The 18,001-nt window shown below is 47.2% G+C and overlaps 1 protein-coding gene across 1 annotated transcript in view; it reads left to right on the top strand.

Annotated features, from left to right (window-relative positions):
- Nucleotides 1-18,001, top strand: part of LOC139320634 (transcription factor COE1-like) — a 78,799-nt gene that overhangs the window by 35,790 nt on the left and 25,008 nt on the right. The window contains exons 8-11 of the mRNA XM_070949031.1: nucleotides 9,079-9,160; nucleotides 12,234-12,351; nucleotides 13,569-13,702; nucleotides 15,270-15,396. Of these exons, the coding sequence (XP_070805132.1) occupies nucleotides 9,079-9,160; nucleotides 12,234-12,351; nucleotides 13,569-13,702; nucleotides 15,270-15,396 (461 nt within the window). The remainder of the gene's footprint in view (nucleotides 1-9,078; nucleotides 9,161-12,233; nucleotides 12,352-13,568; nucleotides 13,703-15,269; nucleotides 15,397-18,001) is intronic.

Here is an 18,001-nt window from a genome sequence, read left to right as displayed (position 1 = left end):
CCCACACATGGGACCTACCCCTCCAGATGCAGCCTTTCTCTGAGAATGCAAAACCTCCAATGGTTAAGAATACCGTAGTCCTTGACTTGCGACCACAATCCAACCCAAAATTTCTGTTGCTAAGCGAGACAGTGGTTAAGTGAATTTCCCCCCACTTTACAACCTTTCTTGCCACAGTTGTTCAGTGAATCGCTGCCGTTGTTAGGTTAGGAACACGGTTGTTAAGCGAACCTGGCTTCCCCATTGACTCTGCTTGTCAGAAGGTCGCAGAAGGGGATTATAAGACCCTGGGATATTGTAACCGTCATAAATATGAGCTGAATTTCGATCGCAGGACCAAGTATGTTGCAATAGTCATAAGTGTGAAAAATAGCCGTGTCCCTTTTTTCAACGCCGCTGTAACTTCGAACAATCACTAAATGAACTGTTTGTTATAAGACGAAGACTTCCTGTACTGGACCAGCCAAGTGGAGGAGTCAAGTAGGGAACCTGTCTGGAATCTCTAGGTGGGCATAAAAGGCGAAGTCTGACCCCTTTGAATTCCATTAGACCTTATTTAGTCTGGCACGAAATTGTCAGTCTGGGAAGATTCCTGTAAAATAGGCATGCACAATGAAGTAGCTAGTTTAAAATCTTCACATGGGAATCTGGTTGTTAATACCTGACGCTGTCCTTCCGCAAATGCCCGGCAGGACATCCAGAGGCATTCAGGGCCCCATGTCCCCTATCCTTCACCCTCCCACCCACCCCCAACCCTTTTGCAACCCCAAATGGCTACGGCTTTCACCCTTCTTGCAAAGATGGGTGGCATTTGGCTAAGAGCAATGAGAAGATAATTGCCAGAACTCCTGTGGGAGTCTCTCAAATTAGCATGCTGGCCATTTTCTAGTACAGATAGTCCTCGACTTATAGCAGTTTGTTTAGTGACCGTTCAAAGTTGCAACAGTACTGAAAAAAAGTGACCCAGGACCGTTTTTCACACTTACGGCCATTTTTTTTTTTTAATTTGATTTATATGCCGCCCTTCTCCGAAGACTCAGGGTGGCTTACAATGTGCTCAGCATTCAATCATTGCAGCCTCTCCGTGGTCACGTGATCAAAATCCAGACGCTTGACTCAACTGACTCGTATTTATGACAGTTGCAGTGTCCTGGGGTCACATGATCCCCTATTGTGACCTTTTGACGAGCCATGTCAATGGGGAAGCCGGATTCGCTTAACAACCATGTCACTAACCTAACAACTGCAGTGATTCACTTAACAACTGAGGCCAGAAAGGATGTAAAATAGGACAAAATTCAAGTGTCTCGCTTAGCAATGGAAATGTTGGGCTCAATTGTGGTCGTAAGTCGAGGATTACCTGTATTTGACCAGGTCTCAGTTCAAATCCTCTACCAAGAGCCTTGGTAATACAGTGGTCTAAAGCACCCTGTTATTAAGACCAGCTGCCTGCAATTACTGCAGGTTCGAAGCTCGCCAGGCTCAAGGTCGACTCAGCCTTCCATCCTTTCTAAGGTAGGTAAATTGAGGACCCAGTTTGTGGGGGCAATAAGCTGACTTTGTATAAAATATACAAAAGGATGAAGGCTATTGCTGAGCACGTTGTAAGCCGCCCTGAGTCTCCGGAGAAAGGCGGCATATAAATCAAATTAAAAAAAAAATAATCCTAACCTGAATTGGCTGGCCTCGACTCCCTCTTGGAAAGTTCGAAAGTTGTCCTATTTCTCTTTTTCTGGCTTCCAAGTCCGTCTGCCCACTTCCTCTTCTCTAGCCATGTAACCCTTCCCTCGCATCTGACACTGTTGGGGAGTGGAGGGGGGGGCGTCCTCCCTCCCTCTCCCTCCCTCCTCCTTCAGCTCCCCTTCTCTCTTTCTCTGTCTCCTTCTCTCATCCCCTCGTTCCTCTCTCCTCCAACAGCGGCCAGACCCTCTGGTTTAGAGAGCATGGTAAGTGCCCTATCAACATGTTAATCAAATTACTTAGGAGCTAAAATTGACGCTTTTCATTAATTATACAAGATTATTCTAATTGCGAATTCAAATTTATGCGCTCGGAACAGAAGGTGTTCGGCAGCGTCGCTGGGAATTTGCATGTTAAATGGGGAGCGCTGCACATTAGGCATGCTAATGTATGCACATTGTCTTTATTTTTAACTCCCTGGGTTTCTATGCACCACTGCTACTTAAGAAGGTGAGCAAGTCGGACATGTGTTTATTCTTATTTCCTTCTCTTTCATGCGGAGGTAGAGGTAACCTAGAGAGGAGGGCAGGGTGTTGCATTGGTGTATGTGTAAAATTACCAATTCGCTGTCAATCTTGCGACGGGGAGGGCTGCTTCCCACTTATTCCTTCCCACCCTCTCCAAAATTTATGATTTTTTTTCTTCTTCCGTCCTCTGTGCCTTCCCTCTCTTGATTACCACCTGCAAAGACCTCAGGAACCCTACCCAACCGCTAGTCTCAACCAAAATTTCCTTGGAAATCGTTTGCTTCTACGATGAACCCCCTAGACGTTTAACAGAGTTGGAAGGGACCTTGGAGGTCTTCTAGTCCAGCCCCTAGTCCTGCTCAGGCAGGAAGCCCTAGACCATTTTAGACAAACGGCTATCCCATCTCTTCTTAAATACTCCAGTAATGGTGCACCCACAACTTCTGAAGGCAAGATATTCCACTAATTGATTGTTCTCACTGTCAGCAAATTTCTGCTTAGTTCTAGGTTGCTTCTCTCCTTGATTAGTTTCCATCCTTTGCTTGTTGTCCTGCCTTCAAGTGCTTTGGAGAATAGCTTGATCTCCTCTTCTTTGGGGCAGCCCCTCAAATATTGGAAGACTGTTATCATGTCTCCCCTAGTCCTTCTTTTCATTAAACTAGACATACCCAGTTCCTGCAACCGTTCTTCATATGTTTTAGCCTCCAGCTCCCTAATAATCTTTGTTGCGCTTCTCTGCATTTTTTCCAAAGTCTCAACATCTTTTTTATATCGTGGCCACCAAAACTGGATGCCATATTCCAAGTGTGGCCTTACCAGGGCATTATAAAGTGGAATTAACACTTCTCGTGATCTTGATTCTGTCCCTCTGTTTATGCAGCCTAGAAATGCGTTGGCTTTTTTGGCAGCTGCTGCACACGGCTGGCTCATATCTAAATGGTTGTCCACTAGGACTCCGAGATCCCTCTCACAGTTACTACTATTGAGCGAGGTACCATCTATACTGTACCTGGGCATTTTATTTTTCCTGCCTAAATGTAGAACCTGACTTTTTTCCACATTGAATTTCATTTTGTTAGATAGCGACCAATGTTTCAAGTCTGTCAAAATCCTTCTGTAGCTTCAGCTTATCTTCTGGAGTGTTGGCTATTCCTGCCAGCTTGGTGTCGTCTGCAAATTTGATGAGTTCCCCATCTATCCCCTCGTCCAAGTCATTGATGAACATGTTGAAGAGCACTGGGCCTAAGACAGAGCCTTGGGATACCTCTACCATTATTTTTTCTACCACTCTTCTGTTTCATCCATGGCTAAACCTAGGCAGTTTCCCCCTCTGCTTTTCTTCACTGGGGTGGAATGGGTCTCAAAAAAGGGGAGACCAGTCCTTTCTAGAAGTGGGTTCTGGACCCGAGGGAGGAGATGGCGTTGAACCCAGGGCTCCTCAAGAAGAGAAATGTTGAGACCGGCGTTTCTCAACCCTCGGCAACCTCCAGGAATTCTGGGAGTTGAAATCCACCCATGCTGACTAGGGAATTCTCACAGTTTACGTCACCAAATCTGAAAGTTTTATACAAATTTCATCTGCTTTATCGATAGAAGAGAATATTTGTAGCTCAGGGTTGAACTGTGGGGACTTTGGTGTTCTCTGAGCTTGGTGGTCTTCTTGCTGATGTTTCATGGCCCAACTAGGGAACATAATCTGTGTAGGAGAGAGGGAGGTTATAGGGAGGAGGAGGAGGAGGAGGAGGAGGAGGAGGAGGAGGAGGAGGAGGAGGAGGAGGAGGAGGAGGAGGAGGAGGAGGAGGAGGAGGAGGAGGAGGAGGACTGTGGGGTCCTTGGTGCTCTCTGAGCTTGGTGGTTTTCTTGCAGACATTTCATGACCCAACTAGGTCACATCATCAATGCTTTGGTAGAAGGAAGGGGGTGGTGCAACCTCAGAGAGCACCAAGGACCTCACCGTCCTCCTCCTCCTCTCTGCAAACTCCCCTCCTTTCTAGCACTGATGATATTCCCTAGTTGACTCATGAAACATCTTCAAGAAAGCCACCAAGCTCAGAGCACACAAGAACCCTATCCTCCTCCTCCTCCTCCTCCTCCTCCTCCTCCTCCTCCTCCTCCTCCTCCTCCTCCTCCTCCTCCTCCTCCTCCTCCTCTCTACAAACTCCCCTCCTTTCTAGCACTGATGACGTTCCCTAGTTGGGTCATGAAACGCCTGCAGGAAAACCACCAAGCTCAGACTCGTCCACAGTTCAACTGAGAGCTACAAATATTCTCTTCTATCAGCTGATTGTGGGCTTTTGGCCTTTTCGGGGACCTTTGTGGAGGTTGAGCCATCTTCCCACTTCTCTCTGTTTCTGCCTCTCTCCTCCTGCAGCCAGCCCTGGCCTGCTACCTGTTAATTATTGATGCTAGGATGACAATTATAGGTCCCTGCACAAGCAGGCTAAATATTTCATCAGCTTCGAATGCTGTAGGCAGGGGAAGAGAGCATCCTCCCATCCCTTTTCATGGCAGCTTTGTCTCCGCCTCTGACTTCCTGGGTCCAAGACCCACATTTATCCTTCTTTTTTTGGAGCCTGAGGCAGAAGGAACTTCAACCTCACAGATTATTGGTCCATCAAGCCGAAAGCCGCTTCTTCTCCCTGTAAGACATTCCTGCCATCCCAGTTTCTTTTCTCTTGGATCAGTTTGCTATTTTGAAGCAGAATAACAAAAGAGCAGAATATCAGAGTTGGAAGGGACCTTGGAGATCTTCTAGTCCAACCCCCTGCTTGAGCAGGAGACCTTATACCAGGGTTATCCAACCTTGGAACATTAAGACCTTGTGGGCTTCAACTCCCAGAATTCCCCAGCCAACATAGCCTTGATGTTCACAAGTCTTAAAGTTCCCAAGTTTGGACATCTTTACCCTACAAATGGCTGTCCAATCTCTTCTTGAAGACCTCCACTGATGGAGCACCCACAACTTCTGGTGGCAAGCTGTTCCACTGGTTAATTGTCCTCCTTGTTAGGAATTTTCTCCTTAATTCCAGGTTGCTTCTCTCCTTGATTAGTTTCCATCCGTTGCTTCTTCTCCTGCCTTCAGGTGCTTTGTAGAATAGAGGTTGATCCCCTCTTCTTTAGGGCAGCCCCTCAAATATTGAAACTCTGATATCATGTCACCCCTAGTCCTTCTCATCGTTAGACTAGACCCTACCCAATTCCTGCAACTTTTCTTCATATGTTTTAGCCTCCAGTCCCCTAATCATCTTCGTTGCTCTTCTCTGCACTCTTTCTAGAGTCTCCACATCTGTTTTGTGATGTGGCGACCAAAACTGGATGCAGTTTTCCAAGTGTGGAATATTACCAAGGCCTTATCAAGTGACATTAACACTTCACGTGACCTTGATTCAAGTCATCTGCTTGATTCAAGCATGTCAGAGAAGGCGCAAAGTTGACCTATCTTTGAGATTTTCCAGCGTGGGCTTTTAATCCCATGCTCCCTGTGCTGGAAGGGACCTTGGAGGTCTTCTAGTCCAACCCCATGCCCAAGAAGGGGACTTTATACCATTTCAGACAAATGATTGTCCAATCTCTTCTTAAAAACCTCCAGTGATGGAGCATCCACAACTTCCAGTGGCAAGCTGTTCCACTGGTTAATTGTCCTCCTTGTTAGGAATTTTCTCCTTAATTCCAGGCTGCTTCTCTCCTTGATTAGTTTCCATCTGTTGCTTCTTGTCCGGCCTTCGGGTGCTTTGGGCCTCTCTCCCTTTCCTACCCTCCCTGCAGGCTCAGCTATCTCCCGAGTTCCTATTCCTGATTGATCATTCTCTGCTGGAATGGGACCCATTAGCTGCCTGCGAGGCAGCCAGGGATCAGTTTCCAATCAATACCCTTTTAGACAAACAAGGATGCATTTCTGAGCTGCCTTAAAGGGACCACACCAGGATGGAGAAGGAGAAAAGCGAAGAACCTGCCACGGCAGGATTTTAATTTTGGGGCAGAGAGACGGTCAGCGGTCATCAGCAAAAGCACTTTTAGTCTAGTTCACAATTCTAATTCTCATGAACTCAATTTGGGAATAACCCCCCTCCCCTGCGTTTTCCTTCCCCCTTAATTCTTGCCACTCGAAGCCCTGTAGCCCTTCAATCAGAATAGAGCTGGAAGGGACCCTGGAGGTCCTCTAGTCCAACCCTCTGCTCAAGCAGGAGATCCTAGGCAAGTGACGGATAATCTTTTTGCCACCGCGTGCCAAAAGCAGGGGGTGCATGGGGGGGGTTGCGCGCACGCATGCCCACACACATAATTCTTTGTGCCCCCCGCGCATGCGCGTGTGATACCTCCACGCTCCCCCCACTATTGGCACGTGATGGCACGATGGGCCCAGTAGTCCCATTTTTCACCCTCCCCAGGCTCCAGAAGCTTTCTAGGAGCCTGGGGAGGGTGAAAACGACCTTTCCCACTCCCCCGGAGGCCCTCCGGAGGCCGGAAACGGCCTGTTTGCTGACTTCCGGTGGGACCAAAAGGCCCGTTTTTTCGCTCTCCCCATGCTCCAGAGCCTTTCTAGGAGCCTGGGGAGGGCGAAAATGAGCCTTCCCCAGAGGCCCTCCGGAGGCCGGAAATAGCCTGTTTCCCAACTTCTGGTGGGCCCAGAAGGCCCGAAAATCAGCTGACTGGTGCACACATGCGTGCCGAAGCTGAGCTCACATGCCCACCGATATGGCTGATATTTCACACTTACGACCATTGGAACATCCGCATGGCCACATGATCAAATTCAGACGCTTGGCAACTGGCTCAGATCTATGACGGTCCCCGTGTCCCAGGGTCACCTGATCCCCTTTTGTGACCTTATGACCAGCCAAGGCAACGGGGAAGCCAGATTCACTTAACAACCGTGTGACTAACTTAACACCTGTGACGATTCGCTTAACAACTGAGGCAAGACAGGTCATAAAATGAAGCGACACTCTCTTAAGAAATGTCTCACTCAGCAACATAAATTTTGGGCTCAGTGGTAGTCATAACTTGAGGACTACCTGTAACTAACCTAATTCTGAAGATTTTAAAGGTATTTGTGTGGCTTACATTAGGAAAGAAACAGGGTGACGGCTTAATAGATATATTAATTTAATAAGTCATAAGCAGTTTTCTAAGGAAGTTGTTCCTAGAATTCACTGGTAGCTTTTAGCACAAATTAGCCCTAACTAAACGGCTTTGAAATTAGGGGGATTTAATGTTGCTTGTCATTAAAACTGCTTTCTGTAGTTATTGTGCATCATCACCAAATGGAACAAACCATGTTTGTTACACACTTGAAAAGAAGCACCATATTTTAATCCTAAACGAGGGACAATTTTTTGAAATACTATGTCGGGCAAGCTTAATTCAGCTGAAATCAGCCAGCTAAATCAGTTCTCCAGTTATTGTGTGTCTTGGAACATTAGGTTCTATATATGCCATTCCTGATATGATCGCCGTCTTTTTATCTTCAGCTTCCTGTTTGGCAACAAGTTGGGAGATTCAACGAGGGTACAGCCATAGATTTGCATGGTTATTGGTTTGACGAGAGCTTATGTGGATGTTCTCCCTGTGGAGGACAGGAAGTAGGAATTCCCAGCAGTCTGCTCTATCTAGTTGGGAAATTGCAGATAAATCACGGGGAGGGAGGGAGGGAGGAAGGAAGGAGAGGGAGGTGAGGAAAGGAGGGATGGAAGAAGGAAAAGAGGGACAAAGGAAGGAAAGAGAGACGGAGTGGGGGAGGGAGGCAGGAAGGAAGGAAGAAAAGGGGGGAGGAAGGAAGGAAAGGGAGGTGAAGAAAGGAAGGATGGAAGAAGGAAAAGAGGGAGGGAGCGGAGGGAGGGAGGGAGGAAAATGAGAAGGTGAGGAAAGAAGAAAAAGGAAGAAGGGAAAAGGAGAGCAAGAAGGAGGGAGGAAGAAAGGAAGGAAAATGAGAAGGATGTGAGGAAAGAAGGAGGGATGGAAGACAGGAAGGAAGGAAGGAAGGAAGGAAGGAAGGAAGGAAGGAAGGAAGGAAGGAAGGAAAGGGGGAGGAAGGGAGGAAGGAGAGGGAGGTGTAGAAAGGAGGTATGAAAGAAGGAAAAGAGGGAGGGAGCGGAGGGAGGAAAATGAGAAGGCGGTGAGGAAGGAAGAAAGAAGGGAAGAAGGGAAAAGGAGAACAAGAAGGAGGAAGGAAGGAAGGAAGGAAGGAAGGAAAATGAGAAGGATGTGAGAGAAGAAGGAGGGATGGAAGGAAGGAAGGAAGGAAGGAAAGGGGGAGGAAGGGAGGAAGGAGAGGGAGGTGTAGAAAGGAGGTATGAAAGAAGGAAAAGAGGGAGGGAGCGGAGGGAGGAAAATGAGAAGGAGGTGAGGAAAGAAGAAAGAAGGGAAGAAGGGAAAAGAGAACAAGAAGGAGGGAGGAAGGAAGGAAGGAAAATGAGAAGGAGGTGAGGAAAGAAGGAGAAAGATAGGAAGGAAGGAAAATAAGACGGATGTGAGGAAAGAAGGAAGGATGGAAGACAGGAAGGAAGGAAGGAAGGAAGGAAGGAAGGAAGGAAGGAAGGAAGGAAGGAAGGAAGGAAGGAATTTCTGCTGGTTCGAATCTCTCCAAGGCTCAAGGTTGACTCAGCCTTCCATCCTTTCTAAGGTAGGTGAAATGAGGACCCAGTTTGTGGGGGCAATAAGCTGACTTTGTATAAATATACAAAAGTATGAAGGCTATTGCTTAACGCATTGTAAGCCGCCCTGAGTCTCCGGAGAAGGGCGGCATATAAATCAAATTAAAATAAAAAATAAAATAAAATACTGAGATCCTTTGTCAGATGCAAGGAAGCCAATGGTCAAACTCTTATAAGGACTCCTGAAAGCAATTGGTGTTCCTTTTTTCTATTTCTAGATTTTTTCTCAAGTTCTTCCTCAAATGCAACCAGAACTGCTTGAAGAATGCCGGCAATCCACGAGATATGCGCCGGTTCCAGGTGAGGTTCTCTCTTGTACGAGGCCGACATTCCTCTTTCTTCTCCCCAGCCCTTCCCTGGAGACCCCCTTTTCAAAAAGAAGACACCTTCCTTCGTAGCATTTGCTCCTCTAGTCCGGTTGGGCCTCCTGGAGCCCTGAGGTTCTGCACAAAATGGGATGCATCTCACTTCAAGGAAGAGGGCGGCCCATAGGTTGGGGGGGGGAGCTATGGAGGAGATCAATGTATCTGGGTTCACCATGGAAAATGGGAGCTTTAGTACTCTCTGAGCTTGCCTGCTTGCTTTCTTGCAGATGTTTCATGACCCAACTAGATAGCATCATCAGTGCTAGAAAAGAATAGGATAGGATGGGATGGGATGGGATGGGATGGGATGGGATGGGATGGGATGGGATAGGATAGGATAGGATAGGATAGGATAGGATAGGATAGGATAGGATAGGATAGGATTTTTTATTGGCCAAGTGTGATTGGACACAGTAGGAATTTGTCTTGGGAGTGAGGATTGGGAGGAGGAGGAGGAAGAGGAGGAGGAGGAGGAGGAGAGGAGGAAGGAGAACTGTGGGGTCCTTGGTGCTCTTTGAGCTTGCTTGTTTCCTTGCAGACGTTTCATGACCCAACTAGATAACTTAATCAGTGCTAGAGAGGAGTAGGGTGTGAAGAGAAGAAGAGGGGGAGGAGGAGGACTGTAGGGTCCTTGATGCTTTCTGACCTTGGGGGTTTTCCTGCAGACATTTCATGACCCAACTAGATAACTTAATCAGTGCTAGAAGGGAGTGGCGATTGGGAGGAGGAGGAGGAGGAGGAGAGGAGGAGGGAGGAGGAAGACTGTGGGTTCCTGGTGGTTTCCTTGCAGACGTTTCATGACCCCACTAGGTAACATCATCAGTACTAGAAGGGAGTGGGGTTTGCTAGAAGGGAGTTGAACCATCTTGGAGATTCTTTGGCTGGACTGTTTCGTGTTCGCTTGTTTGGCAGTTCCTTGATTGGGTGTATTGTTTAAGTAAAGTGAAGTGAAGTAAACGAATACCCCACCCGTACCCCATCTGTAATCCAGATGGCCGATGCAAACAACAGGGAGATCTAAAATATTTGGCCAGACAGCCCTTTGAAGGTCCAGCAGCTTTGAAGGACTCTGGCTTTTCTTCTTCCTGGACTTCTTCCTTCCTGGACCAATGTGGCTCAGGTTTGCTCATCAAGATGGGTGTGTTTGCTCTAGCAACCTCCGGCCGCCTGGCACCAATGCTATGCAAATTGGCACGGTTGTTAATCATGTAAAAATGTCACAATTACCATATCCTTATGCAAGCGAACTGATGAAGCTACTAGCTAGTCAGGGCTGGGGGATACCTGAAGAGTCCTAGACCATAGGCCTCTGATTTTACACAGCTCTTCTCGGCCCCTTTTAGGTTTCTGGCCAATGGCCAACGCAAGACAAAAAAGGTTTGGGGGTGCGGGGAATGCAACTTTTTTCATCCTCAAATGATCTTGCTTTCCATTTGTGAGTTGCACTGGTGGGATTCAAAATTTTTTACTACCGGTTCTGTGGCTACCGGCTTGGTGGGCGTAGCAGGGGAAGGATACTGTGAAATCTCCATTCCCTCCCCACTGCAGGGGAAGGTTACTGCAAAATCCTCATTTCTTCCCAATCAGCTGGGACTCGGGAAGCTGATGGGGGCGGGGCCAGTCAAAGGTGGTATTTACCGATTCTCCGAACTACTCAAAATTTCCGCTACCAGTTCTCCAGAACTGGTCAGAACCTGCTGAAACCCACCTCTGGTAGTGAGCACCGGGAAGGTGGAGGATTCGCCAGTTGTGCCCTCCCCAACTTGGTGTTTTCGGCAATGAGTATTGTAGTCTCACCCATCTGGATAGCAAACAGTTGCCTTTTAGGCAAGATCAATATTCTGCAGGGAGGTGGAAGATAGATAGATAGATAGATAGATAGATAGATAGATAGATAGATAGATAGATAGATAGCAGATAGATAGATAGATAGATAGATAGATAGATAGATGATACATAGATAGATAGATAATTAGATACATAGATAGATAGATAGATAGATAGATAGATAGATAGATAGATAGATAGCAGATAGGTAGGTAGGTAGGTAGGTAGATAGATAGATAGATAGATAGATAGATAGATAGATAGATAGACATAGATAGATAATTAGATAGATAGATAGATAGCAGATAGATAGATAGATAGATAGATAGATAGATAGATAGATAGATAGATAGATAGATAGATAGCAGAGATAGATAGATAGATAGATAGATAGATAGATAGATAGATAGATAGATAGATAGATAGCAGATAGATAGATAGCAGATAGATAGATAGATAGATAGATAGATAGCAGATAGATAGATAGATAGATAGATAGATAGATAGATAGATAACAGATAGATAGATAGATAGATAGATAGATAGATAGATAGATAGATAGACAGATAGACAGACAGACAGATAGACAATAGCTGATGATAATGATAGGTAGATGATAGATAATAGAATAGATAAAAGATGATAGATAGATCTGAATATCTGGCTGAGTGTGTAATGAACCATAATAATGATTGGTAGGTAGGTAGGTAAGAAGGTAGACAGACAGAGACACAGACAGACAAGGACAGGACAGGATAGGATAGGGAGAGGGGAGCAATATACAGACAGATGATAGATATGATAGATAAATCTCAGAGAGAGAGAGAGAGAGAGAGATGATAGAGAGAAGAGAAGAGAGAGAGATAATAGAAAGAGGATAGAGAGAGATGGACAGTCAGATTTGGGTTTTTTTTTTTTTTTTTTTTTTTAGTTTCTTTCTTTCTTTTACATTGTATCCTCTGGAAGTAATTCTTTTCTTACTAAGCCTCTCTTCCTACTTCTTTAATCATAAAAGTTAAATTGTGTTAAAACGACAGCAGCCCACTACCCGAACAACCGAAGGACGATTTTTTTAAACAGCTAAATTTCTAACGTTGCTGTGTTTGGTTCTATCCCGATCATCCTCCAAGCTCTCTTTCGGATTGTTTGTATCCGTCCATTTGATGCTTCCCTTTCCGCAGGTGGTGGTGTCGACGACGGTGAATGTCGATGGCCATGTCCTTGCCGTGTCCGACAACATGTTTGTCCACAACAATTCCAAGCATGGACGCCGGGCACGTCGGTTGGATCCTTCAGAAGGTACCCTTGCCTATATACACTTTTGCACACCAGCAACCACAAAACTCCCTTTAATAATAATAATAAGAAGAAGAAGAAGAGGAGGAGGAGGAGGAGGAGGAGGAGGAGGAGGAGGAGGAGGAGGAGGAGGAGGAGGAGGAGGAGGAGAATTTGGAATGGAATGAAATAGAATAGAGTAACAGAGTTTGAAGGGACCTTGGAGGTCTTCTAGTCCAACCTCCTGCTCAGGCAGGAAACCCTAGACCAGTGTTTCTCAACCTTGGTAGCTTGAAGATGGGTGGACTTCAACTCCCAGAATCCCCCAGCCAGCAGCGCTGGCTGGGGGATTCTGGGAGTTGAAGTCCACCCATCTTCAAGCTTCCAAGGTTGAGAAACACTGCCCTAGACTATTCCAGACAAATGGTTACCCAATCTCTTCTTGAAAGCCTCCAATGAAGGGGCAGCCACAACTTCCTGAGGTTGAGAAACACGGCTTTGTGGCTGTAGTCCTCAATTTACGACCACCATTGAGCCCGGGATTCATGTTGCTAAGTGAGACTTTTCCTCAGCGAGCTTTGCTCCAGTTTACGACCTTCCTTCCCACGGTTGTTAAGTGAATCACTGCAATTGTTAAGTTAGTCACACGGTTGTTAAGTGAATCTGGCTTCCCCATTGACTTTGCTTGTCAGAAGGGTGCAAAAGGGATCACGTGACCAGCCCCCCCCCTCCCCGGGACACAGCGACCGTCATAAATACAAGTCAGTTGCCGAACATCGAAATATAAACCCTGTGTCCATGGGGAAGCTGCAACGATCGTAAGTGTGAATAACGATCCTGTCACTTTTTTCAATGCTGTTGTAACGGTCACTAAATGAACTGTTGTAAGTCAAGGACTATCATTAGGCAGAAGAACATCCACCAGGCATGGAAGCCAGGTGTCTCTAATCCTGGTTTAGTGTTACCTCTTTCCCAGCCAATGCTGGCCAATATGTTGGCTTGGCTTTAGGATCTTAACTGAGAGGAAAACGGAATCCGGCTGCTGTTTCTTGGAGCCTTCCAAGAGGGTCCCCTTTGAGCTGTGGGGAGGGGGGCGTCTCTTTGGTGCCCTCGTCCTTGGCCTGCTTCCCTTCCCTTCCCTTCCCCTCCCCTTCTTTCTGAGGGTCTTCCCTCCCCTCCTGGTCTGTGTGGGGGATTCCTGATGCTTTATCCTTCCCTCTTCTCTCTTTCCCCTCGTAAAGCAGCCACGCCCTGCATCAAAGCCATCAGCCCCAGCGAAGGCTGGACGACGGGAGGGGCCACCGTGATTGTCATCGGGGACAACTTCTTCGACGGGCTTCAGGTGGTCTTCGGCACCATGCTGGTCTGGAGTGAGGTGAGTCTGCCGGCTTTCCCCACTCCCCATTTCTGGATTTATTTTTATCTTCCTCTTTTGTCTTTCCCTTTCTTTCTTCTTACTACCCTCCATTTTCCCCTTCCCTTCCCTTTCTCCATCCTCTCTGCTTTGCCTGCCTCTTTCCCTTCCCTTCTCCTACTCTTCCCTTTTCCCTTCCCCTTCCCTCCCCTCCTCCCTTCCCTTTCCCTCCTCTCTGCCTGCCTCTTTCCCTTTCCTTCTCTTCCCTTTTCCCTTCCCCTTCCCTCCCCTCTCCTCTTCCCTTTCCCTCCTCTCTGCCTGCCTCTTTCCCTTTCCTTCTCCTTCTCTTCCCTTCATTTACCTCCTTCCCTTCCCCTCCCCTCCCTTCTCTTCCCCTCCCCTCCCACTCTTTCCCTTCCCTCCCCACCCTCTCTTCTCTCTCTCTCTCCTCCCCCTCCCTCTTCCCCTCCCTCTTCCGCCCCTCTCCCTCCCTCCCCTTCTCTTTCCATCCCATCCCACCGTTTTATGTCTGATTCTCCTTCCCTCCCTTCCCCTCCTCCTTTTCCTCTCCCCCCTCTCTCCTTTTCTGTCCCCTTTCTCCCCTCCCTCTCCCTCTCTTCCCATCATCCCATCATTTTATGTCTGATTCCCCTCCTCTTTTTTTTTCCCTTCCTTCCCTTCCCACCTAACCCCAATGCAAAACCTTTTGAGTCCCAGCAAAATCCATGATCTAACTCGATGTTTGGGGGGACTGGCCTTCATATTTTTGCTCCCAAGAGAGTTTGCAGAAACAACCCAGCTCAAGTTAACCGCAGGCAGAAATGGCGCAAAGCCCACCCACCCGCAATGTAAAACCCAAAGGCAAAGAACGGCTTTGGGTCTGGGGTCAAAAATCAGCCAGTGCAGAAACTGCGGCTTTTTCTGGGTGCCAAGAAAAAAGCATAATGGAAGGCGTCTATAATTCCCATTTTCAGGCCGAAGGCACATCACTTTCCTTATTGGGGGGGTGGGGGTGTATATTGGCACTCCTTTTGTGGGCAAAAAGACCCTCCACTTCCTGAAAGGAAATTTCTCTGAGCTGCTGCTGTGGCTACTTGTCCATGGAGTCTTTCCCAGGTGGGGGTGGCTGGGAGGGAGATTGCAGGAAGAAGGGAGACCAAAAGCAAGGGACAATAAACCTCACCTGGGGAGGGGGGGGAGAGAAGGAGAAGGAGGAAGAAGAGAAGAAGGAGGAGGGATACAGGAGGAGGAGGAGAAGGAAAAGGAAGGGGAGGAAGAAAAGGAGGAGGAGGAGGACAGTGGAAGAGGAGAAGGAGCAGAGTGGAAAGGAAGGGGAGAAGAGATGCAGGAAAAGAAGAAGAAAAAGGAAGAAGAAAGGAGAGGAAAAGAAGAGAAAGGATGGAGGAGGAGGAGAAGGAGAGGGAAGAAGAAAGGAGAGGAAAAGAAGGGAAACAATGCACAGGAGGAGGAGGAGGAAGGGGAGGAAGGGACTGCCAGCCTCAAAATCTTCATGGCTTCTCAGCGTCCTGCTGCCCCTTCCCTTAGCACAAAACTTCCCCGTCTGACCATCCTCTTCTCCCCATAATAGCTGATCACGCCTCATGCAATCCGGGTCCAGACGCCGCCCCGGCACATCCCCGGTGTGGTGGAGGTGACACTGTCCTACAAGTCGAAGCAGTTTTGCAAAGGAGCACCTGGGCGGTTTGTCTACACAGGTAAGCGCTGGACACAAGGGAGGGAGGGCAGGAGGAGAAAATAAGGGGTAAGAGACAGGCGTCCGCGGCTTCTGCCATGGGATGGTTGGGCCACAAAGTTGAGGCAGGCAATGGAAATGCCCCCACACTGACTGGCAAGAAAGAGAGAAAGAAAAGAAAGGAGAGAGAGAGGGAGGGAGGGAAGGAAGAAGGAAGAAGTGGGAGAGGGACGGAGGGGAGGAAGGAAGGAAGGAAGGAAGGAAGGAAGGAAGGAAGGAAGGAAGGAAGGAAGGAGTGGGAGAGCGAGGGAGGGGAGGGAGGAAGGAAGGTGGAAGGAAGGAAGGAAGGAAGGAAGGAAGGAAGGAAGGAAGGAAGGAAGGAAGGAAGAAGTGGGAGAGGGAGGGGGGGAGGGAGAAAGGAAGGTGGAAGGAAGGAAGGAAGGAGGAGGAAGGAAGATTCATTTAATGACTATTCAAAGTTAAAACAGCACTGAAAAAAGTGACATGACCATTTTTCACACTTACGACCGTTGCACCCTCCCCATGGTCACATGATCAAACTTCAGACACTTGGGCACTGACTCATATTTACGACCGTTGCTGCATCCCAAGCTCACGTGATCCCCTCTCGCGAGCGAAGTCAACGGGGAAGCCCAATTCCCTTCACAGCCAGGTTACTAACCCCTCCAGTGATTCATTTAACAACGGTGGCAAGAAAGGTCATAAAATGGAGCAGGATTCGCTTTGACCGCTGTCTTGCTTAGCAAGAGAAACTCAGGGCTGCATTGTGGTCGTAACTCGAGGACGTCCTGTATATGAGAGGGAGGGAGACCCCCTGTGCTGCCATCAAGGTAACAGTAACGGAGGTGTGTGCAAGGAATCGCAATGCCACAACCGGGCCCGAGAAACGATTGCAAATATAGTCCGACAGATGCAGATTAGAAAAGCGTGCAAAATTAGGCTCATTTGCATCTCTTTCTCTCTCTCTCTCTCTCTTTTTTTTTTTTTGCTTGTTTGGCTTAATTCAGGTTATTTTGTTGATAGGGAAAGCAGCAGTTTTATGACAAACTGAAAACTTCATCCTTTAGGGCAGTTTTGAGCTTTCCATTACAAAATAATCTGGCGTGTGGACAGTTTATTCTTCAATTGGCTGCCGCCCGTGTGCTGCCAAACAGTGTTCTTAAGGACTAGAAACTTGGTTTGCAGGAGGAGGGGCAGAGGTGGGTTTCAGCAGGTTCTGACCAGTTCTGGAGAACCGGTAGAGGAAATTTTGAGTAGTTCGGAAACCGGTAGTAAAAATTCTGACTGGCCCCGCCCCCATCTATTCTCTGCCTCCCAAGTCCCAGCTGATCAGGAGGGAATGGGGATTTTGCAGTAACCTTCCCCTGGAGTGGGGTGGGAATGGAGATTTTACAGTATCCTTCCTCTGCCATGCCCACCAAGCCATGCCACGCCCACCAAGCCACACCCACAGAACCAGTAGTAAAAAAAATTGAAACCCACCACTGGGGAGGGGGTGGAATTATTATAGCGGTGGTGTTGACATTGGGGATAAAAGTGGGGAAAAAAGAATTCATGCTGTTTTTAGCACTTACCAGTGGAAGTTTCACTCAATCAGGCATTTCAAGAGGTGAATTTTGATAAGTTTGCCTATTTTTTGTGCTCCTGTAACTGATTTGGCACAGCAACCAAACAAGAGAGACACAGACTTCAAAGGATAATTAGAATGGCAGAAAAAGCAATGGCTACCAACCTGCCTTCCATTGAGGATCTGTGTATTGCACGAGTCAAAAAGAGGGCTGGGAAAATATTTACAGACCCCTCACATCCTGGACATCAACTGTTTCAACTCCTACCCTCAGGATGGCGTTATAGGGCCCTGCATGCTGAAACAACCAGACACAGGGACAGATTTTTTTCCCCTCGTGCCATCACTCTGCTGAACACCTAATTCCCAAACCTTTGTCTTATGTCTAAGGATAGTCACCCCTGTAGTAGGGCTGTATTACTATTACCCTTCTCATCTTTTGTATCACCTTCTCCTATTGGTATCTTATGATTGCATGAATTTTTTGTTTGTATGTGGAATAGGAATAGGAATAGGAAGAGAGGAGAGGAGAGGAGAGGAGAGGAGAGGAGAGGAGAAGAGAAGAGAAGAGAAGAGAAGAGAAGAGAAGAGAAGAGAAGAGAAGAGAAGAGAAGAGAAGAGAAGAGAAGAGAGGAAGGAAGAGGGGGAAGAAGAAGAGAAGATGGAATGGAATAAAGGAGAGGAATAGAATAGAATAGAATAGAATAGAATAGAATAGAATAGAATAGAATAGAATAGAATAGAATAGAATAGAATATAGGGAAGGGAAGAGGAGAGGAGAGGAGAGGAGAGAAAAGAGAAGAGGAAGGAAGAAGGGGAAGGAGAAGAGAAGAGAAGATGGAATGGAATAAAGGAGAGGAGAGGAATAGAATAGAATAGAATAGAATAGAATAGAATAGAATAGAATAGAATAGAATAGAATAGAATAGAATAGAATAGAAAATAGGGAAGGGAAGGGAAGGGGAGAGGAGAGGAGAGGAAGGGGAAGGAAGAGGGCGAAGGAAAAGAGAAGAAGAAGGGGAACAGGGGGAAGAAGAAG

The sequence above is a fragment of the Pituophis catenifer genome, unplaced genomic scaffold (genome assembly GCF_029215685.1).
Source record: "Pituophis catenifer annectens isolate HBS135680 unplaced genomic scaffold, rPitCat1.0.hap2 SCAF_8, whole genome shotgun sequence".
In the NCBI taxonomy this organism is placed as follows: Eukaryota; Metazoa; Chordata; class Lepidosauria; order Squamata; family Colubridae; genus Pituophis; species Pituophis catenifer.
Note: the sequence above shows the minus strand (reverse complement) of the source record. Positions and strands in the feature narration are given on the sequence as shown.